At 43.0% G+C, this 23,835-nt stretch overlaps 1 protein-coding gene across 1 annotated transcript in view; it reads left to right on the top strand.

The window, feature by feature from the left end:
- Positions 1-23,835, top strand: part of ATP9A (ATPase phospholipid transporting 9A (putative)) — a 177,004-nt gene that overhangs the window by 78,982 nt on the left and 74,187 nt on the right. Inside the window, exons 13-15 of the mRNA XM_077460534.1 lie at positions 2,056-2,168; positions 4,096-4,302; positions 17,051-17,212. Coding sequence (XP_077316660.1) covers positions 2,056-2,168; positions 4,096-4,302; positions 17,051-17,212 — 482 coding nt within the window. The remainder of the gene's footprint in view (positions 1-2,055; positions 2,169-4,095; positions 4,303-17,050; positions 17,213-23,835) is intronic.

Raw genomic sequence — 23,835 nt, 5'->3', positions numbered from 1 at the left:
TTTTTTTTTTTTAATACTGTATTAAAAACAGATCATGTGGTTAAGGAAAAATCCAATGAGTGACGAAGGTGTAGTCTTTACTTTCTGCCATATGTTCTTTTTCTTTCATTTATTTATACACTATACTGCTAAAAGTATTGGGACACCTGCCTTTACACGCACATGAACTTTAACCACTTAAGGACCAGGCCTATTTTTTACACGTGTTTACAGGTTAAATCAGGTTTTTTGCTAGAAAATGTGAAAATAATTTTGAACCCCCAAATAAATATAAATATAAAAAAAAAAATATATATATATATATATATATATATATATATATATATATATATTTATTTTTTTCAGACACCCTAGAGAATAAAATGGCAGTCCTTGCAATACTTTGTCACACCGTATTTGCGCAGCGGTCTTACAAATGCATTTTTTTGGAAAAAATACACTTTTTTTTGAATAAAAAATAAGAAAAACGTAAAGTTAGCCTAATTTTTTTACTTTATTTTATATTGTGAAATATGATGTTACGCTGAGTAAATTGATACCCAACATGTCATGCTTCAAAATTGCACCCGCTCATGGAATGGCGACAAACTTTGACACCTAATAATCTCCCCAGGCGAAGATTTTAAAATGAATATCATATAATATTTTATAATTCTATATTTCCTCTAACCAAAGGTAGAGAATTCCTAACTGCAGCAGATTTTTTTATTTTAATTTTAAATATAATTTTTGCGCCAGATGACACATTTTTTTTTATTTTTTTTGTATTTTTTTCACCTCAAGTTTAAAAATGTCTACTGGTTACCGAATTAAAGTTACAGAGAAGGTCTAGGGCTAGAATTATTGCTCTCGCTCTAATTATTGCGGTGATACCTCACATGTGTGGCTTGAACACTGTTTACATATGCGGGTGCAACTTGCATATGCGTTCGCTTCTGTGCGCGAGCCCGTCGGGGAGGCGTGCTTTAAATTTATTTTTTTATGTATTTTTACTTTTTTTTTTTTTTTTTTTTTTTACACTGTCCCTTTATAGAAAAAAATATTTTGGATCACTTTTATTCCTGTTGTAAACTTCCCTTGTATTAGAAATAAATCATGACAGGACCTCTTTTATATGAGAAATGTCAAAAAGACCTCACATTTACACTAAAATGCAATAAAATAAAACGAAAACAAAAAATTCCCCTTGAAGACCATTGGGCAGAAAGTGACGTTTGACGTTACTTCTGTCATTCGATTTTATGGAGCTGAGTGGGGGCCATCTTTCCCTCACTCGACTTCCAGCCTCAGAGGGAAAAGGACCCGATCGTCTCCACTGCTACTGACGGCTCCGGTAAGTGGCGGAGATGACCGAGACACGGTGGGAAGGGTATGGGCACCTTTCCCGCTGTTGATAAAAGTGATCATGCAGCGAATCCGCCACAGAGACCACTTTTATCTGAAAGCAGAGCGCACACAGTCTTTAAAAATACCGGGGTTATGGCAACTATCTGCTGCCATAACTATGCTATTCAAAGTCAAAGTACCGACGTACAACGGCGGCGGTCTGGAAGTGGTTAATGGCATCCCAGTCTTGGTCCGTAGGGTTCAATTTGAGCCTGTGAGCCAGGTCTTCTCTTCATCAACATCAATGCCTGAAATCACAAATGTGCTTCTGGAAGAATAGTCAAACATTCCCATAGACACACTCCTAAACCTTGTGGACGGCCTTCCCAGAAGAGTTGAAGCTGTTATAGCTGCAAAAGGAGGGCCAACTCAATATTGAACCCTACGGACTAAGAGTGGGATGCCATTAAAGTTCATGTGCGTGTAAAGGCAGGCGCCCCAATATTTTTGATATAGTGTGTGTACCATATAATAGAAATGCTTGAAGCTGTAATACAATTCCGATAAGGCGGCCCGATTTCCACCTTTTCGTTCGGCAAGAGCAAACGCACATGAATCCTGCTTGGTCATTATGGGTTACTGCCTTTTACACCTCCTTGATTCCTTTGATGCTGTACTGTGTGTTCTGATTTTGGATGTTAACAGTTGCTGGTGTGCCGTGTCTTGCAGGAACGCTGACTCAGAATGAGATGGTCTTCAAGCGACTTCACCTGGGTACAGTTGCATATGGGATGGACACCATGGATGAAGTACAGAGCCATATATTCAGTGTATACACACAGGTATATCCATAAGACACATCTAGGTTTTAGAGGAGGAAAACAATTTAAAAAAATATTCAGAACCAAATGGCTGCAGGTCCTGCTGGGAGTTGGCCGTGGACCTGTAGGTCCTGCTGGGAGCTGGCCATGGTCTGTTGATCCCACTGGGAGCTGGCCATGGTCTGTGGATCCCACTGGGAGCTGGCCATGGCCAGTAGGACACACAGGCCAGCAGGACCCACAGACCATGGGCAGCTCCCAGCAGGACCCACAGTGTTGAGGGCAGAGTAAATGGGGTGTATGGGATGGGAGATAGATGGGATGTGGGCTTCAGCTGGCCCTGGGGGTGTCCAGGGTCTCTCACCTCATAGATAGAAGCTGCTAGTGCCAGCTCAGCAGGTCCTTGCATGGCTTCATCTAGTCCTGGTGGTGGGGGGGTGGATAGCGTGAGAAATAGTGCCCTATTGTTGGTGTCAGTGTGAAGAATAGTGCCCTATTAGTATCAGTGGGAGGAATAGTGCCATATTGTTGGTGTCAGTGTGAGTAATAGTGCCCTATTGGTGTCAGTGTGAGTAATAGTGCCCTATTGGTGTCAGTGCGAGTAATAGTGCCCTATTGGTGTCAGTGTGAGTAATAGTGCCCTATTGGTGTCAGTGTGAGTAATAGTGCCCTATTGGTGTCAGTGTGAGGAATAGTGCCCTATTGGTGTCAGTGGGAGGAATAGTGCCCTATTGGTGTCAGTGGGAGGAATAGTGCCCTATTGGTGTCAGTGGGAGGAATAGTGCCCTATTGTTGGTGTCAGTGGGAGGAATAGTGCCCTATTGTTGGTGTCAGTGGGAGGAATAGTGCCCTATTGTTGGTGTCAGTGGGAGGAATAGTGCCCTATTGTTGGTGTCAGTGGGAGGAATAGTGCCCTATTGTTGGTGTCAGTGGGAGGAATAGTGCCCTATTGTTGGTGTCAGTGGGAGGAATAGTTCCCTATTGTTGGTGTCAGTGGGAGGAATAGTTCCCTATTGTTGGTGTCAGTGGGAGGAATAATGCCCTATTGTTGGTGTCAGTGGGAGAAATAGTGCCCCAAGGGCCAGATAAAGGCAAGCAAAGGGCCACATCCGGCCCTCGGGCTGCAGTTTAGAGACCCCTGCTCTATATTAACATATATAATTTAACATAGAGAGTTTACTGCCACGTTTTAATATGTGTGAATTGACGGCGCTATACAAGTAGCTGAAATAACGGAGCCGCACCTACAACTACAAGGCTGTACCTCTGACACACCAGCAGCTCTCCGGACCTCCCAGTTCTGTTTTGGCCTTTTTGAAATTTTTAATTAAGCATCTGATTTTTGGCTGCTTATAGCAATAAGTGTTTCACTTGACTGTAGTTCTGATTCATTGCCTCAATTATTATTTCCATTCTGAGACCTTTTGACCTGGAAGCGAAACCCTTTTTCGGCTTGTGACACCAGAGGTTAACAGAGCAGGAAATGCCACCCCGGTGTCCGCTGGGTGACCAGCCTAATTAAGTAATTGTCTAATTACACCAGGAGTTTGCAGGCAGAAAAAAAAAAAAAAACTAAAAATAGGTGCACAATATTTCATGGAAATGTGCAGTGTAGGGGCATCTGGTTTGTGTTTCCATTAATCATATCCATAAAGGAGCGATCCATTCCCGGCCGCAGGGTCTCCTACTCTTTGTTCCCAAAATGTGTTTCTAATGGAAGGTATAACCTGACAAGTTTATTGCGTGGATCTGATCAAGCTTCTGTTACTCGCAGAAGATTCGCTTATTACACAGATGTATCATGTACACGGACAGAAATGAGGGAAGGTCCAGTCACTTGGGGAATATTTTATTTCTATAGCGCCAACAAAAGGTCACAAAATACAGAATCCATTGAGGTGATGCACAGACTATAACTGTACCTATTCATTTTTTTTAATTCCCGCAGCCCCCGCAGGACCTGCCGGCCCAGAAAGGTGGCACCACCAAAGTGCGGAAGACGATGAGCAGTCGCGTGTACGAGGCCGTAAAAGCCATTGCGCTATGTCATAATGTCACGCCCTCTTACGAGTCCAATGGGGTGACGGACCAGGCCGAGGCGGAGCGACAGTTTGAGGATTCCTGCCGGGTGTACCAGGCGTCCAGCCCTGATGAGGTATTTCCATTTTATGTTACTCACAGATTATTCTCTGCTACTCAATCGATAACGTCTACATCATGGGTGCTCAACCTGTGGACTTCCAGCTGTTGTGAAGCTACAAATCCCATCACGCCTCTGCCTTTGGGAGTCATGCTTGTACCTGTCAGGCTTGCAATGCATCATGCATACCTCCCAACTGTCCCTGATTTTGCGGGACTGTCCCTGTACCTCCCAACTGTCCCTGATTTTGCGGGACTGTCCCTGTACCTCCCAACTGTCCCTGATTTTGCGGGACTGTCCCCATAGCTTCCAACTGTCCTTGATTTCACTGGATTGTCCCCATACCTCCCAACTAGGGGTGCAAAGGATCAAAAAACTCACGGATCGTTCCTCGGATCAGAGTCACGGATCGGATCATTTTTCGGATCAGCAAATAATTATTAAATTTGCAAAAACCTGGGAAAATTCCACCACCATATAGTCCCCACTGTAATATCCACAATCCCCCCCACTGTAATATTGGCTGGGTATTGGCAGGGCATGGCTAGAGTATTGGCAGGGCATGGCTAGAGTATTGGCAGGGCATGGCTAGAGTATTGGCAGGGCATGGCTAGAGTATTGGCAGGGCATGGCTAGAGTATTGGCAGGGCATGGCTAGAGTATTGGCAGGGCATTGCTGGGTACTGCAGGGTATGGAGGGATGGCTGCTTCCATTGCTGGATCTCTCCCCTCCACTGTACAGATTAGTACAGAGAGGCGAGAGAGGAACCCGTCAGAACGATCACAGTGTAAACAGTCTGGGTGTAGAAAGATGGCCGCCGCTTTGGAGCTAGGCCGAAGCCGCGGCCTTTCCTAAAGGCAAGACCGCGGATCGCGGCATGTGCCGATCTGTGCGGGGTGACCTGTTCAGATCACGGATCGGTGACGATCCATTGCACCCCTACTCCCAACTGTCCCTGATTTCGCAGGCAAGTCCCCATACCTCCCAACTGTCCCTGATTTCTCAGGACTGTCCCATACCTCCCAACTGTCCCTGATTTTGCGGGACTGTCCCTGATTTGGAGCAATGTCCCTCTGTCCCTCATTCCTCCTCATTTGTCCCTCATTTTGGTCTGATCTATATAGTTGTATATAAAATGCACTTTTCATCTTTCAAAAAGTATTTCCCAACTCTATACCTTTCATCCAATTTATAAATTTTGAAAGCCAATATAAAGGAATAGTAGTGGTAAAAAAAAAAAAAAAGCACCTGTGGGTTTAATTAACTTTTTTTTGGGTTCATTTTCCTTTTAAGGGGGTGTGGCGGGGGGCGTGTCCTATGCCTACATACATTTGCTAGTAGGTGTCCCTCATTCCCATCTCAAAATGTTGGGAGGTATGATCATGGGACTGCAACAGCTGAAGGGCCACAGGTTGAGCACCCCATGATCCTCTACATTAACTAACCCATTTGATTTTTTTCTGGTCCATTGCAGCACACTGGAATTCTGAGGCCGCGTACACACGGGCGGACTGTTCGCCCAACTTTGTCTGTCAAACAGTTTCGGCAAACAGTCCGCTCAAAATTAGCATGGACGGACATGGCCACACACGACGAACGAACAGTTTGCTGAAACCGTGCGCGATGACGTGAACGGCACGTACGACGGGACGCAAAATACGACGTCCTATACACTGCATTATAACTTTCGCCGTGTAAATCCTTTCTGAGCATGCGCGGAACTTAGTTTGACGAACAAGCTTACACACGGGCGGACTGTTCGCTCAAACAAGGTTTCAGCGGACAGTTTTACGGAATTTCCGAAAAACCTTGTTCGTCAAACTGTCCGCTGAAACTGTCCGCTGAAAGCCCACACACGAGCGGACTGTCCGCCCAAACACTGTTCAGCGGACAAAGTTGGGCGAACAGTCCGCCCGTGTGTACGCGGCCTGAGACTTTTGTGTTATACTGCCGCCTACAGGAGAAATTTAAAGCTGAACTCCAGGAATTCAGCCACTTTGTAAAATGTGCAGTCACGCTATGGGGTTAATTTACTAAAGGCGAATAGACTTAGTAAATAAGAGAAAAGCTTCACTTTGAAAAGGGTACCCAATCACGTGCAAGGGAGGGGGGGAGAAACGCATTTTTGCTTGCACATGATTGGATGATGGAAGTCAGCAGAGCTTCTGCTCATTTACTAACCTCTAGAGCAAGTGCACTTACAAAGTACGCAACCTTTTTTGCTTTTAGTAAATCAACACCTAGGAGTCAAGTCCAACTATGTGCATGCCATCTCGTAGACTTATCTTTTTTTTTTTTACTTTATATATGACATTTTTTTGAAGCTGTGGAAAGATATCCATCGCTGAGCTCCCGGGGCTCTGAGAGGATTGATGTTGCCTTGCCACACAAGCATTGCTTCCCTCTTCTGCCCATTCACAGAAGCCTTTGTATTTTGTGAAGGAGTTCACATAATACAAAGTACTCTGGGATTGGACAGGAGGAGGGGAGGGGTGGGCACAGCTGCTGCATGGGACTCTGACCAGAAAGGCCCAGCATCATAGTTGTGGAAGTGTAGCAATAGCAGTGCTCCTGGAGCTCTATAAACTTTCAGGCATAATTTAAAGAGATAAGTCCACAAGGTAGCATGCACATCTTTGGACTTGACTCATAGCATGCATGCACATTTTACAATGTAGCTGAACTCCTGCTGTTTATCCTTTTGCTGGAAAATGGATTTTTTGCTGCCATTGTCCATTTCTTTTGTAGGCGGCAGTATAACACAACGGTATATAAATTCTATGAATTCCTGTGTCCCTCACTGGACTCCATTAAAAAGATTTTACGAGCCAGAGCGTTGTTACCCTATAACAGGAAGCGCATACGAAAAGGACCTTCATGGAAAAATTACCAGAGATTACCCTGTGCCGCAACCATCATGCCTCAGTTATTTGCTAGTGTTAAAGCTGAACACCAGCCACCTTGTTAAATGATCATTTTAAATCTATGATTTAAGTCCAACGAGGTGCATGCCACCTTGTGGACTTATCTTTTTTTAAACTACATCTGACTTTTCTAGAGCTCCAGGAGGATAGCCATCGCTACACTTCCAGAGCAGCAACGCTGGTCCTTCTGGTCTCAATTCCAGCAGCCGCAGAGTCGCATGCAGCTGCTGTTTCAAAGGTAAAGCATGACCAAAGCTTTTTTTGGCCCTACTTTCCATGTGGGTCACGGGAGTAAATTTCGTTCTGCACTCCTGTGACCCGTTTTTTTAGCTGACAGCAGGCTAAAGTCCCCTGTCAGCTGACATCATTACATCATTCAGCCAGTTCAGGCTGTAGATCGATCCCGACTTTAATGTCGGGATCCACCCGAGATACCTGGACCAGCTGCTGGCTCATCCTCTCATCGAGCTGCTGGGAGACTGAGCCCAGCCGCTCCTGACCCCTCCACAGCCCAGTGCGCCAGTGAGTGCTGGAGGGGCACAGCAGCGAGCTGGTGATTAACAGGCACCACTATCTGCCCAATGAAGCCCGAGAACTGAGCGATTCGTCGTCTTTTGATCTCTCAGTTCACAGATCACCGTTCTGACAGGAGGGAAGGCATGGATCCTGTGTCTCTCTGCAAAGCAGGGACTAGGATCCATGTCTTTGCCTAGTAAAATCACCTCCCACAGTACACTAAAGCACAGGCTAGTAACACATTTATCCCTTTGATCGCCCCTGATGTTAACCCCTTCCCAGCCAGCGTCATTCGTACAGTGACCGTGCATATTTTTAGCACTGATCACTGTATTAGTGTCAATGGTCCCCAAAAAGTGTCAGCGTCGTTTGGTTTGCGCAAAAGTTACTGCGTCTACAATCAATATACATTATACTTGTTTCGCGTTGTTGGGCGCAATACACAGAACCACCTGTATGGAGATTTAAATCTAGTGATCCCGTTTTACTTTTTTTTTTTTTTTTTTTTTTTTTTCCCCTTCCACCTGGAAGCGATCGGTCATTTCATCCCCTGTCCTCGCCTGTTTGGAATTGTCCATCTGTCAGACCTCTGTGTGAAAGCGGCAGTTCGGGGTCGTTCTTTAGTAATCTAATATTAACATAACCAGGAAAGGAGTGATTTCAGAACGCCATAAAAAAAAAAAAATGTTTGTTCAGTCTCTTCGTACCTCTGCTTTTTTTTTTTTCCCCAGCAGCTGGCATAAAATTAATTTCCTGTAACACAAGGCAAGATTTCCTAAACTTGTTTCCTCTGCTGCTCGCTCCCTCTCGGAAGCCGTGGAGGGATCGATTTCGGACCCCCGGGCAGAGCTGTCCGTCGCTACAGTAAATGGATACAATTTCCGATCGCAGATAAGGAGAACTCCGTAGGTAAACAGCGGCCTGTTCCCACTACTTCTAGAGGAATGGCATTCAGTCTGCTATAGCCAGGCCTCTACGGAAATCATGCCAAGGCAATTTATACAATGAAGGCACACATTTTACTTCCGCTTCCAAGGCCATTCATTTTACTGTTATGTCACACTCCCTAATATTCTGAAGATTATTATTTTTTTTATTTTTTAACCGTTTCCAGTCCAGTTCTCTCTTACATGAAAAAGTACATTTGCTAGAAATTTACTTAGAACCCCCCCCCCCCCCAAACATTATATATTTTAAGCAGAGACCCTGGAGAATAAAATAGTGGTTGCACGATATTTGCGCAGTGGTTTTTAGGGAAAAAAATGAAAATAAAATTTTTAATGAGTTTTAGTAAACACAATAGAATACCGATACTAGTATCAGTGAGATACCGAGCATTTGCACAAGTACTTATACTCGTGTACTCGTGCACCTGCTCTGATGCCTAATCCTATACCTGTCGGGATGATAGGTGCAGCGGTGGGGGCCGTTACAAGCACCGATCTCCCTGTATAGATTTCAATAAAGCAGCTGACAGGCACTTCTCCTCCTCTCCCTCCCGTGGCTTTCAGATGCTTTATTGAAATCTATACAGGGAGATCGGTGCTTGTAACGGCCCCCACCGCCGTACCGATCATCCCTGACTGTCCCCTGTGTCCTTTTCCTTGCTTCTAAGGTCCCCCCGCCATGTGCTCCCCCTCTGTGTCCTCCTCTGCTCCCCCTCCGTGTCCTCCTCCAGTTTCCCCTTCCCCATATCTGTTGGGATGGAGAACGGAGGTAGGCGCCGGTATATATATCATTTACCGGCTCCTTTCCTTTCTGAATTCACAGTCCGTGATCACTGACTGTCCATTTATAACTAAGCATCTTAAACTGTGTTTACGATCCTTCAGTTTATGAATGGAGAGGAGCCTCTGTCTCCTGTCCATTCATCTTCAGTGCAGCTGAGGCTACAGAGGAAGGGACTGGGGAATCTGCATCCTCAGTCCCTCTCCCTGTCTCAAGGGGGAGATGACGGGTCTATTAAGACCCCTGATATCTCACCAAACCCCCCGCACCTCACAAACAGGGTTTAAAAGATAGATAGAGAGAGATATATATAGATGGAGATAGAGATGGATAGACAGAGAGATAGATAGAGATATAAATAGATGGAGAGAGAGAGAGATGGAGGGAGAGAGATGGAGAGAGAGAGAGAGAGAGAGAGAGAGATGGAGGGAGAGAGAGAGAGAGATGGAGGGAGAGAGAGAGATGGAGGGAGAGAGAGAGATGGAGGGAGAGAGAGATCTATATATAGAGAGAGAGATGGAGAGAGAGAGAGAGATATCTATATGGAGAGAGAGAGAGATGGAGAGAGAGAGAGAGATATCTATATGGAGAGAGAGAGATATCTATATGGAGAGAGAGAGATATCTATATGGAGAGAGAGAGAGATGGAGAGAGAGAGAGAGAGATGGAGAGAGAGAGAGAGATATCTATATGGAGAGAGAGAGATATCTATATGGAGAGAGAGAGATGTCTATATGGAGAGAGAGAGATATCTATATGGAGAGAGAGAGATATCTCTATATGGAGAGAGAGAGATATCTCTATATGGAGAGAGAGAGATATCTCTATATGGAGAGAGAGAGAGAGATATATCTCTATATAGAGAGAGAGAGAGAGAGAGAGATATCTATATATATATATAGAGAGAGAGAGAGAGAGAGAGAGAGAGAGAGAGAGAGAGAGAGAGAGAGAGATCTCTATAGAGAGAGAGAGAGAGAGATCTCTATAGAGAGAGAGAGAGAGAGAGAGATCTCTCTATAGAGAGAGAGAGAGAGAGAGATCTCTATAGAGAGAGAGAGAGAGAGAGATCTCTATAGAGAGAGAGAGAGAGAGATCTCTATAGAGAGAGAGAGATCTCTATAGAGAGAGAGAGATCTCTATAGAGAGAGAGAGATCTCTATAGAGAGAGAGAGATCTCTATATAGAGAGAGAGAGATCTCTATATAGAGAGAGAGAGAGAGAGAGAGAGAGAGAGAGAGAGAGAGAGATATATATCTCTATATATAGAGAGAGAGAGAGATATATATCTCTATATATAGAGAGAGAGAGAGATATATCTCTCTATATAGAGAGAGAGAGAGAGATATATCTCTCTATATAGAGAGAGAGAGAGAGAGAGAGATATCTCTCTATATAGAGAGAGAGAGAGAGAGATATCTCTCTATATAGAGAGAGAGAGAGAGATATATCTCTCTATATAGAGAGAGAGAGAGAGAGAGAGATATATCTCTATATATAGAGAGAGAGAGAGAGATATATCTCTCTATATAGAGAGAGAGAGAGAGAGAGATATATCTCTCTATATAGAGAGAGAGAGAGATATATCTCTCTATATATAGAGAGAGAGAGAGATATATCTCTCTATATAGAGAGAGAGAGAGATATATCTCTCTATATAGAGAGAGAGAGAGAGAGATATATCTCTCTATATAGAGAGAGAGAGAGAGATATATATCTCTATATAGAGAGAGAGAGAGAGATATATATCTCTATATATAGAGAGAGAGAGAGATATATATCTCTATATAGAGAGAGAGAGAGAGATATATCTCTATATAGAGAGAGAGAGAGATATATCTCTATATAGAGAGAGAGAGAGAGAGATATATCTCTCTATAGAGAGAGAGAGAGAGAGATATCTCTATATAGAGAGAGAGAGATATATATCTCTATAGAGAGAGAGAGAGAGATATATATCTCTATAGAGAGAGAGAGAGAGAGAGATATCTCTATATAGAGAGAGAGAGAGAGAGAGATATCTCTATATAGAGAGAGAGAGAGAGAGATATCTCTATATATAGAGAGAGAGAGAGAGATATCTCTATATATATATAGAGAGAGAGAGAGAGATATCTCTATATATATATAGAGAGAGAGAGATGTATATCTCTATATAGAGAGAGAGAGAGAGATGTATATCTCTATATAGAGAGAGAGAGATATATATCTCTCTATATAGAGAGAGATATATCTCTATATATATAGAGAGAGAGAGAGATATATATCTCTATATAGAGAGAGAGAGAGAGAGAGAGAGAGAGAGAGAGAGATATCTCTATATAGAGAGAGAGAGAGAGAGATATCTCTATATAGAGAGAGAGAGAGAGAGAGATATCTCTATATAGAGAGAGAGAGAGAGAGATATCTCTATAGAGAGAGAGAGAGAGAGATATCTCTATATAGAGAGAGAGAGAGAGATGTATATCTCTATATAGAGAGAGAGAGAGAGAGATGTATATCTCTATATAGAGAGAGAGAGAGAGATATATATCTCTATATAGAGAGAGAGAGAGAGAGATATATCTCTATATAGAGAGAGAGAGAGAGAAAAAATAATAAAATAAAAAAAATACTGACACTGACTGACCCCCCCCCCCCCCCCCCAAAAAAAAGAAAAGAAAGCCTTGTAAAAATAACAAATATATAAATTGTAAAAAATAAAAATAAACTACTGATATGATACAGCCCATCAGTGCTACTGTCACATGACAGTAAAAAAAAAAGTATCATCGGCGAGTGCTTGAAAAAAGTATCAGAAATCGGTGCAAAAAATTCTAAAAGTTAATGAAATATGTTACAATTTGTCAGTTGGCCCTTTAATTATAAGGTACATTCCAATGGTGAGTCCATTTGTTTTGAGACAAATTAATTGGCAATTACTTTCAGGAAAGGCAGCATTGCTGGGGGCTGGAATAAACAACCCTCCCTAAAAGGAGAGGGATAACATGTTTGTGTAAGCCAGGAGCGCCCTCTAGTGTCCTTTTTTCTGTACTGCTGCGAATAGCGTGTTGCTCTCCAGAGGTTAAATGTCATCAGTCATTAAGTCTTATTCTGGTGACCAGCTGAATAGAAAAAGAAAATAGAATCTTGGAAACTGGCCACACCACAGATTTAAAAAAAAAATAAAAAATGTGGTTTTAATCTCTTCCAGTCTTTGAAATAAGGCTAATGATTAATCAGTCGTTTTTTAAAGGAAGGGCTGTGCGATTTAAGTTGACGGGGCAAAAAAATAGAAAAAAAAAAAAAAGAGGGGTATTAAAAATTAGGTGAGAAATTTATTGAGCCAAGAGGGGTGTTTCCTGGCTTGCCGCGATTGTATTTACGTGAAACATGTGGCATTAATCGAGCCTCTTCATCCTGTATAAACATCTGCATTGTTTTCAGGCTCAGGAAGGAAGCGGAGACATGTAAACTGTTGTACGATTAAACCGGCTCCCTTTTTTTTGATTGAAAAGGATTAATCCGACAGGACATTAAATCAAGATGACTGATTGGGCCTCGTTATTACAATAAATCCCCCAGACACTTCAGAGGCTTGTAAAGGGAAAATACGCGGATTATGGAAAGTTATTAAACGTGGATGTCCATATCCCAGACAGATAGAAGTAGGGGAGTTCCATGTTTTTGTTTTTATCCCATTGCTCGGCGTCAACAGATTTTACGGCACTTAAAGTGGTACGCCGCTCTTGTAATTGACGTACCTATTTTCTCTTGGCAGTGGAGTGACATCATTATTTCTTGTTGTATTTTTTTGCAGTTTTCTGGGTCAGCTGCTGCTCATTGGACTACCAATCAGATATGGCAGCGAAATGCCGACGTAGCCCTGAACCTCCCACTATGAGTACTATTGAAAAAACAATCTAAAGAAGGGCATCAACCACTGATGAATATGGCGTTTTTAGCTACATTTAAAGCACAACTCCAGCAAAAAACATTTTATGTTAACTCTAAATAGAGTGTGGATTTTGCTGTTTGTGTTCCCTGTTGTGGCCCCAGGAAGAGGACCCCGCTCAGTAGAAAGCTCTACTGAAAAAATATGAGGTGGGGTGGGGGTCATTGTTGATCTTTTCCTGACAATGCTAATATCCTGGCTGTAGAACTATAGGCACAAGGGAGGGTTATAACCCCCAGGGCAGCTATCAAATTGTGGAGCCCCTTACACAACTTTTAGACCTGGGCCCCTCGGGCCTGACCCCTTACATCAGAGTTTAGCCCTTTCAGTAGGGTCCCCAAAGTTCTAGCCCTTTTCGTTTGGGTCTCCAAAGTTCTAGCCCTTTTCGTTAGGGTCTCCAAAGTTCTAGCCCTTTTCGTTAGGGTCTCCAAAGTTCTAGCCCTTTTCGTTAGGGTCTCCAAAGTTCTAGCCCTTTTCGTTTGGGTCTCCAAAGTTCTAGCCCTTTTCGTTTGGGTCTCCAAAGTTCTAGCCCTTTTCGTTTGGGTCTCCAAAGTTCTAGCCCTTTTCGTTTGGGTCTCCAAAGTTCTAGCCCTTTTCGTTTGGGTCTCCAAAGTTCTAGCCCTTTTCGTTTGGGTCTCCAAAGTTCTAGCCCTTTTCGTTTGGGTCTCCAAAGTTCTAGCCCTTTTCGTTTGGGTCTCCAAAGTTCTAGCCCTTTTCGTTTGGGTCTCCAAAGTTCTAGCCCTTTTCGTTTGGGTCTCCAAAGTTCTAGCCCTTTTCGTTTGGGTCTCCAAAGTTCTAGCCCTTTTCGTTTGGGTCTCCAAAGTTCTAGCCCTTTTCGTTTGGGTCTCCAAAGTTCTAGCCCTTTTCGTTTGGGTCTCCAAAGTTCTAGCCCTTTTCGTTTGGGTCTCCAAAGTTCTAGCCCTTTTCGTTTGGGTCTCCAAAGTTCTAGCCCTTTTCGTTTGGGTCTCCAAAGTTCTAGCCCTTTTCGTTTGGGTCTCCAAAGTTCTAGCCCTTTTCGTTTGGGTCTCCAAAGTTCTAGCCCTTTTCGTTTGGGTCTCCAAAGTTCTAGCCCTTTTCGTTTGGGTCTCCAAAGTTCTAGCCCTTTCATCAGTTATCAGAATCCCCCCGCCCACCCCTCCCCTTTACATCAGGGCCCCCAGACTTCACCCTTACATCAGAGACCCTATTTTTTCATTAGGGTCCCCAAAGTCTCCCCTTACATTAGGGTCCCCCAGGTGTTCTATATCTTCTCCACTCTATCAAAAACTAAATATTTTTTGCCTCTAGTTATACTTTAATACTTACTGGGGTGGATTTACTAAAGCACAATAGACTGTGCAGTTTGCAAGTGCAGCTGCACTCATTTTCCCCAGAGCTTAGTGAATGAGTTGAAGCTCGGCTGATTTCGGTCATCCAACCACATGCAAGCAAAAATGCAGTTTTGTTTATTTTCCTTGCACCTGATTGGGCTACAAAGTGAAGCTTCAGCCCTTTCCTTGATGTCCTCAAAGTTCTACCTCTTTCATTAGAGTCCCCAAAGTTACCCCCTTACATCAGTGTTCCAAGATTCCCTTCCACTTATATCAGATACCCCAAAATCCCCCCCCCCTCCTTAGCTCAGGGTCCCCAGAGTTCCCCCCTCCTTAGCTCAGGGTCCCCAGAGTTCCCCCCTCCTTAGCTCAGGGTCCCCAGAGTTCCCCCCTCCTTAGCTCAGGGTCCCCAGAGTTCCCCCCTCCTTAGCTCAGGGTCCCCAGAGTTCCCCCCTCCTTAGCTCAGGGTCCCCCAGAGTTCCCCCCTCCTTAGCTCAGGGTCCCCCAGAGTTCCCCCCTCCTTAGCTCAGGGTCCCCCAGGGTTCCCCCCTCCTTAGCTCAGGGTCCCCCAGGGTTCCCCCCTCCTTAGCTCAGGGTCCCCCAGGGTTCCCCCCTCCTTAGCTCAGGGTCCCCCAGGGTTCCCCCCTCCTTAGCTCAGGGTCCCCCAGGGTTCCCCCCTCCTTAGCTCAGGGTCCCCCAGGGTTCCCCCCTCCTTAGCTCAGGGTCCCCCAGGGTTCCCCCCTCCTTAGCTCAGGGTCCCCCAGGGTTCCCCCCTCCTTAGCTCAGGGTCCCCCAGGGTTCCCCCCTCCTTAGCTCAGGGTCCCTCAGGGTTCCCCCTCCTTAGCTCAGGGTCCCTCAGGGTTCCCCCTCCTTAGCTCAGGGTCCCTCAGGGTTCCCCCCTCCTTAGCTCAGGGACCCTCAGGGTTCCCTCTTTCATCAGAGTCCTCCATTTATTAGGATCCCCAAAGTCACCCCCCCCTCTTACATCAGGGTCCCAAAAGCCCCTCTTATTTTCTAGCAAACAAACTCTAGCGCTCAGAACAGCGGGTGGTGGTGAAAGCTGTCAGCCGTCGTACATTCAGGGACGGCTCTGATTGCTGCACAGTCTGCGCTGTTGCTGAGCATCGCGAGTGCGGCAGCAGGGGCGCTGACTGGGAATTTGGGCAGGACATTCTGGGGGGGTTTGGACCCAGCAACAACTGGTTGCCAGGGCCCTTCCATGTGTATGAGCTGTCTCCCCCACCGATGGCGGCTCTGATAAGCCATCAGATTTTTTTTTTTTTCACCACCTTTCTATTCCATAACTAAAACGGGAGGAAGTGAGAGGATCCATTGGGGCCCCCCAGATCACCAGGACCAGTGTCCCTCTATTTACTTTTACTTTCTCTTTCATAAATAGGATAACTAGAGGCGCTGAATCTCTCTAATGGGGGTGTTCTATCAAAATACCGCTACCCATGAGAAAATGCAATGGAAGTGAAGTTGCGAACAAAATTCCTTATTGCACATGCTCTATGCATTCCAGCATGGCCGCTATGCGTTTCAATATGTTTCCTAATGTGACAGAACATGAAGCCAGCAGCGGACATCTTCTTACACCCAGGCAAGCAGGCAGAGGGGGCCAACGGCCATCTTGGTACACCCCGCACTGCTCAGCGACAAACTGATTATATACGGAGTTCCCCCGGCTGGCCTTTGGGGTCCCCAGAGTTCCCCCGGCTGGCCTTTGGGGTCCCCAGAGTTCCCCCGGCTGGCCTTTGGGGTCCCCAGAGTTCCCCCGGCTGGCCTTTGGGGTCCCCAGAGTTCCCCCGGCTGGCCTTTGGGGTCCCCAGAGTTCGCCCATACATCATAGACCACACTATCATTGGGGTCCCCAAAGTCCCCGTTTACAAGGTGAAGCTTCAGTGCATTCACTATGTTCTGGGGAAAATGAGCGTAACTGCACTTGTACAGTCTATTTGCCTTTATTAAATCAATCTCTATGTGTCACTGAGCAGACAAAAATGTCAGATCCTTTTTGTTTTTTTATGCATGCTTGTTCCAGGTCCACTAAGATTTGGATACTGATCAGTTACTGTCAGGCAAACTAGCATTTTCAGAAAGGGGTCAAATGAAAGTCCAAACCTTTTTCTCTAATTCTATACCAAAAAGGACATAAAAAAAAACAGACCCAAATCAAACACAAACCACTATATATTTTACTTAGTCAATGATTTCTTAAATAAATATCCTATGCAATCCTTTACAAACAATCCATCATTGTTGCCTGTTCTATCCCATAATAAGGAACCATTTCATAGCCTGTATACCTTCTGTGACCCCTGTAGTGACCTTTCACCTCTCCTGCACCTAGGTGGCCCTGGTACAATGGACAGAAAGTGTGGGCCTGACTCTGGTGGGAAGAGATCAGTCTTCGGTGCAGCTGAGGACGCCTGGTGGCCAGATCATGAATTTCACCATCCTTCAGATATTCCCTTTCACCTACGAAAGCAAGAGGATGGGAATCATTGTTCGAGTAAGTGCTTTTATTTTGTCGAATCACTTAATGTGCAGGGCTAGATAAAAAACTTGAAGGTGGGGGCGCACACGGAATTCAGCAGTATGCATTTGTTTACTGAACAATATCTGTTTGCTTAGAATAAAAATAATGATTTCCCAGTTTTGAGACATGAAAATAATTTATTTGCAAAAAAAATGTATGTGTGTGTGTGTGTGTGTGTGTGTGTGTGTGTGTGTGTGTGTGTGTGTGTATATATATATATATATATATATATATATATATATATATATATATATATATATATATATATATATATATATATATATATATATATATATATATATGTGTATATGTATATGTGTGTATGTATGTATGTATATATATATATATATATATATATATATATATATATATGTATGTGTATATATATATATATATATATATATATATATATATATATATATATATATATATATATATATATATATATGTATATATAATATACGAGATGTGCGCTATACAAATGAATCCAAAATATAGGTGCTCTGCCCCTTTAAATTGGATTTAAGAGGAATTTGTTTCTAGTTTATTTATTGCACAGATTTCTTACTACGGATTTCTTACTAATTGTATTATGTTTTTTTTTCTTTTATTTTTTTTTGCTTACACTTCTACTACCACTTTTTAACATGTTTATCTTACCCAAACCTGTTAAGTGTTAGAAGTATATGCAAAAAATCAAATAAAAAATCAAATATACAATTAGTCAGAAATCCATAGTAAGAAATCTGTGCAATAAACTAAAAACAAATTCCTCTTAAATCCAATTTAAAGGGGCAGTGCACATAAAACCAATATTTATTTATGAGGAATTAATTTTACAGTTTATTGCACTGATTTCTTATGAATTGTATATTAATTCAAAGCATTTATTTGGTAGTACATTTTTTTTTTTTTGTTAAATACATGTATGTATTTTTATTATGAGCAGAAAAATGGACAAGAAATTTTTAGATTGCATAATTTTTTATTTTTAACCACTAGCCTACCGGGCAATTTCACCCCCTTCCTGCCCAGGCCAATTTTTTAGCTTTTTAAAGACAGATAGAGCTTTCTTTTGGTGGTATATAATCACCACTGCATTTTTTATTTATTTTTTGCTAATCAAATGAAAAAAGCCAAGTTTCTATTATCCCCTTCATGACTAAGCCCATTTCTGACATTTGGTGTTTAGTAAGTTAAAATCCATATTTTTTGCTAGAAAATTACTTGCAGCCCCCAAACATATGTTTATATATACACACATACATACATATATATATATATATATATATATATATATATATATATATATATATATATATATATATATATATATATATATATACACACAGTGCCTTGCGAAAGTATTCGGCCCCCTTTTTAACCTTTTGCCACATTTCAGGCTTCAAACATAAAGATATACAATTAAATTTTTTTGTGAAGAATCACCAACAAGTGGGACACAATTGTGAAGTGGAACGAAATCTATTGGATATTTTAAACTTTTTTAGCAAAAAAAAAAACTGAAAAGTGGTGCGTGCAAAATTATTCGACCCCTTTACTTTCAGTGCAGCAAACTCACTCCAGAAGTTCAGCGAGGATCTCTGAATGATCCAATGTTGTCCTAAATGACTGATGGTGATAAATAGAATCCACCTGTGTGTAATCAAGTCTCTGTATAAATGCACCTGCTCTGTGATAGTCTCAGGGTTCTGTTGAAAGCGCAGAGAGCATCATGAAGACCAAGGAACACACCAGGCAGGTCCGTAATACTGTTGTGGAGAAGTTTAAAGCCGGATTTGGATACAAAAAGATTTCCCAAGCTTTAAACATCCCAAGGAGCACTGTGCAAGCGATCATTTTGAAATGGAAGGAGTATCAGACCACTGCAAATCTACCAAGACCTGGCCGTCCCTCTAAACTTTCAGCTCAGACAAGGAGAAGACTGATCAGAGATGCAGCCAAGAGGCCCATGATCACTCTGGATGAACTGCAGAGAACTACAGCTGAGGTGGGAGAGTCTGTCCATAGGACAACAATCAGTCGTACACTGCACAAATCTGGCCTTTATGGAAGAGTGGCAAGAAGAAAGCCATTTCTCAAAGATATCCATAAAAATTCTCGTCTAAAGTTTGCCACAAGCCACCTGGGAGACACACCAAACATGTGGAAGAAGGTGCTCTGGTCAGATGAAACCAAAATCGAACTTTTTGCCCACAATGCAAAACGATATGTTTGGCGTAAAAGCAACACAGCTCATCACCCTCAACACACCATCCCCACTGTCAAACATGGTGGTGGCAGCATCATGGTTTGGGCCTGCTTTTCTTCAGCAGGGACAGGGAAGATGGTTAAAATTGAGGGGAAGATGGATGCAGCCAAATACAGGATCATTCTGGATGAAAACCTGTTGGAGTCTGCAAAAGACCTGAAACTGGGACGGAGATTTATCTTCCAACAAGACAATGATCCCAAACATACAGCAAAATCTACAAAGGAATGGTTCACAAATAAACGTATCCAGGTGTTAGAATGGCCAAGTCAAAGTCCAGACCTGAATCCAATCGAGAATCTGTGGAAAGAGCTGAAAACTGCTGTTCACAAATGCTCTCCATCCAACCTCACTGAGCTCCAGCTGTTTTGCAAGGAAGAATGGGCAAGAATTTCAGTCTCCACTTCACAATTGTGTCCCACTTGTTGGTGATTCTTCACAAAAAATAAAAATGTTATATCTTTTTGTTTGAAGCCTGAAATGTGGCAAAAGGTTGAAAAGTTCAAAGGGGGCCGAATACTTTCGCAAGGCACTGTGTGTGTATGTATATATATGCGTTTTCTTTGCTGCGTGAACTTGTGTGGACAGGGACACTTTAAAAAAAAAATGTATTTTATTTCTTTTTATATTATTAAGTTGTGTTTAAAAAAAAAAAAAATGTTTTTTGATCACTTTTATTGCTGTCACAAGGAATGTAAACATCCCTTGTGACAGTAATAGGTGGTGACAGGTACTCTTTATGGAGGAATGGGGGGGGGGGGGTCTAAAAGACGTCTCTTCCGTGTTTACAATCGGGAGGCTGGAACAAAGCCATTTATGGCTTCATTCCAGTCTGCCCCTAGCCGCCAGAAGTGGCAGATAGTCAATTGGGTCTCCTGTACCACCGGGAGGCCCGGGAAGAGCGGCGAGAGGCGGCAGGAGGGGGGGGGGGGGGACGTCCCCTCCAGCTCCTCCAGGATAACAGCCGAGTGGCTTCAGCGTGAGGAGAGGAATGCCGATAACTGGCATGTCCTGTTTATACTGCGATCAGCTGTGGACTCTGATCACATGGTAAAGAGCCTTCGTCATACCACTGATCGGAGCACCAAGAATGGGAGGATGTCATTTGATGTTGTCCCAGAACGAGACGCTCCCGTCTGTCCGTCATTTCACTATACGGCCAGCAAGAAGCCGTTAAATAACAATAACACTATGGTAAAAAAATTTACCCTGTTGTCGCCAGCTCTTGGTTTCCACTAAAAACTGGTAGGTGGCAGGACTGGCTCCTAATCATGTGACCACTGTGACAGCCAATCGGAGATCACATGATCGCCAATCCTTCTTGTGCCCTCGGGAATTCCTGAGAGTTTTAAAGAGACACCAAGGAATAAAGTAGAACTAAAGGCAGAATTTTTTTCATTTTTGGACAGTCTTATTGGGGGATTTCTTTTACTTCCTGTCCCATATCCAAAACAGGAAATGAGAGGAAATTCCTATCCCCCTAGGGGTTACCGGAGCTACAGTGAGTGGGGAAAAAAGTATTTGATCCCCTGCTGATTTTTGTACATTTGCTCACTGAAAAAGAAACGATCAGTCTATAATTTTATTGGTTGGTTTATTTTACCAGTGAGAGACAGAATAACAAGAAAATATCCAAAAAAAAGCATTTCAAAAGTTATAAACTGATTTGCGTTTTAATGAGTGAAATAAGTATTTGAACCCTTCGCAAAACATGACTTAGTACTTCGTGGCAAAACCCTTGTTGGCCATAATGGAGGTCAGACGTTTCTTGTAGTTGGCCACCAGGTTTGCACACATCTCAGGGGGGATTTTGTCCCACTCCTCTTCGCGGATCCTCTCCAAGTCATTAAGGTTTCCAGGCTGACATTTGGTAACTCAAACCTTCAGCTCCCTCCACAAATTTTCAATGGGATTAAGGTCTGGAGACTGGCTAGGCCACTCCAAGACCTTAATGTGGTTCTTCTTGAGCCACTCCTTTGTTGCCTTGGTCGTGTGTTTTGGATTATTGTCATGCTGGAATACCATCCACAACCCATTTTCAATGCCCTGGTTGGGAAAGGAGGTTCTCAACCCAAGATTTGACAGTACATAACCCTGTCCATTGTCCCTTTGAGGTGAAGTTGTCCTGTCTCCTTAGCAGAAAAACACCCCCAAAGCATAATGTTTCCACCTCAATGTTTAACGGTGGGGATGGTGTTCTTAGGGTCATAGTCAGCATTCCTCCTCCTTCAAACACGGCGAGTTGAGTTGATCCCAAAGAGCTCGATTTTGGTCTCGTCTGACTACAACATTTTCTCCAAGTTCACCTCTGAATCCTTCAGATGTTCATTAGCAAACTTCAGACGGACCTGTACATGTGCTTTTTGAGCAGGGGGACCTTGTGGGAGCGCTGCAGGATTTCAGTCCTTCATAGTGTGTTACCAATTGTTTTCTTGGGGACTTTGGTCCCAACTGCCTTGAGATCATTGACAAGATTCTCCTGTGTAGTTCTGGGCGGATTCCTCACCGTTCTCATGATCATGAAACTGCACAAGGTGAGATGTTGCATGGAGCCCCAGACTGAGGGAGATTGAAAGTTATTTTGTGTTTCTTCCATTTGATAATAATCACACCAAGTGTTGTCACCCTCTCACCAAGCTGCTTGCTGATGGTCTTGTAGCCCATTCCAGCCTTGTGTAGGTCTACAATCTTGTCCCCGACGTCCTTGGACAGCTCTTCGGTCTTGGCCATGGTGGAGAGATCGGAATCTGATTGCTTCTGTAGACAAGGTTTTTTTTTTTTTTTACAGGTAATAAACTGAGATTAGGAGCACTCCCTTTAAGAGAGTGCTCCTAATCTCAGCTCGTTACCTGTATAGAAGATACACAGGAGTTAGAAATCTTGCTGATTTAGGGGATCAAATACTTATTTTGCTCATTAACCACTTTCAGACCGGACCATTTTGCTGGTAAATGACCAGAGGTCTTTTTACACTTTGGCACTGCGCTGCTTTAACTGGTAATTGCGCGGTCATGCAATGTTGTACCCAAACAAAATTTGCGTCCTTTTCTTCCCACAAATAGAGCTTTCTTTTGATGGTATTTGATTGCCTCTGCGATTTTTATTTTTTGCGATATAAACGTAAAAAGACCGCAAATTTTGAAAAAAAATGATATTTTCTACTTTTTGTTATTAGAAAAATCCAATAAACTCAATTTTAGTCATACATTTAGGCCAAAATGTATTCAGCCACATGTCTTTGGTAAAAAAAAAGTCAATAATTGTATATTTATTGGTTTGCGCAAAAGTTGTCACATCTACAAACTAAGGTACGTTTTCTGGAATTTACGCAGCTTTTAGTTTACGACTGCCTATCTCATTTCTTGAGGTGCTAAAATGGCAGGGCAGTACAAAACCCCCCCAAATGACCCCATTTTGGAAAGTAGACCCCCTAAGGAAATTGATAAGAGGCATGTTGAGCCCATTGAATATTTTATTTTTTTGCCTCAAGCGATTGAATAATGACAAAAAAAAAAATTTTTTTTTTTTTTACACAAAGTTGTCACTAAATGATATATTGCTCATGCATGCCATGGGCATATGTGAAATGACACCCCAAAATAAATTCTGCTGCTTCTCCTGAGTACGGGGATACCACATATGTGGGACTTTTTGGGAGCCTAGCCGCGTACGGGGCCCCGAAAACCAAGCACCGCCTTCAGGCTTTCTAAGGGCGTAATTTTTTGATTTCACTCCTCACTACCTATTACAGTTTTGAAGGCCATAAAATGCCAAGATGGCACAAAACCCCCACAAATGACCCCATTTTAGAAAGTAGACACCCCAAGCTATTTGCTGAGAGGCATGTTGAGTCCATGGAATATTTTATATTTTGCCACAAGTTGCGGGAAAATTACAAACTTTTTTTTTTTTTTTTTTTTTTTTTCACAAAGTTGTCACTAAATGATATATTGCTCACGCATGCCATGGGCATATGTGAAATGACACCCCAAAATAAATTCTGCTGCTTCTCCTGAGTATGGGGATACCACATATGTGGGACTTTTTGGGAGCCTAGCCGCGTACGGGGCCCCGAAAACCAAGCACCGCCTTCAGGCTTTCTAAGGGCGTTACAGTTTTGAAGGCCATAAAATGCCAAGATGGCACAAACCCCCCCCAAATGACCCCATTTTGGAAAGTAGACACCCCTAAATTTAGGGGTACACTAGTGAGACTAGGTAATAAATGGCGGGTGCCCTGAAACTATAAAAAAATAACTAACCAACCAGCGTCACCTGTAACAGTTATATGGTGATCACTGGTGAAAGGGTTAACTAGGGGGCAA

Source organism: Lithobates pipiens, unplaced genomic scaffold (assembly GCF_037356315.1).
Source record: "Lithobates pipiens isolate NorthernLeopardFrog02 unplaced genomic scaffold, aLitPip1_a1.2 Scaffold_28, whole genome shotgun sequence".
In the NCBI taxonomy this organism is placed as follows: Eukaryota; Metazoa; Chordata; class Amphibia; order Anura; family Ranidae; genus Lithobates; species Lithobates pipiens.
Note: the sequence above shows the minus strand (reverse complement) of the source record. Positions and strands in the feature narration are given on the sequence as shown.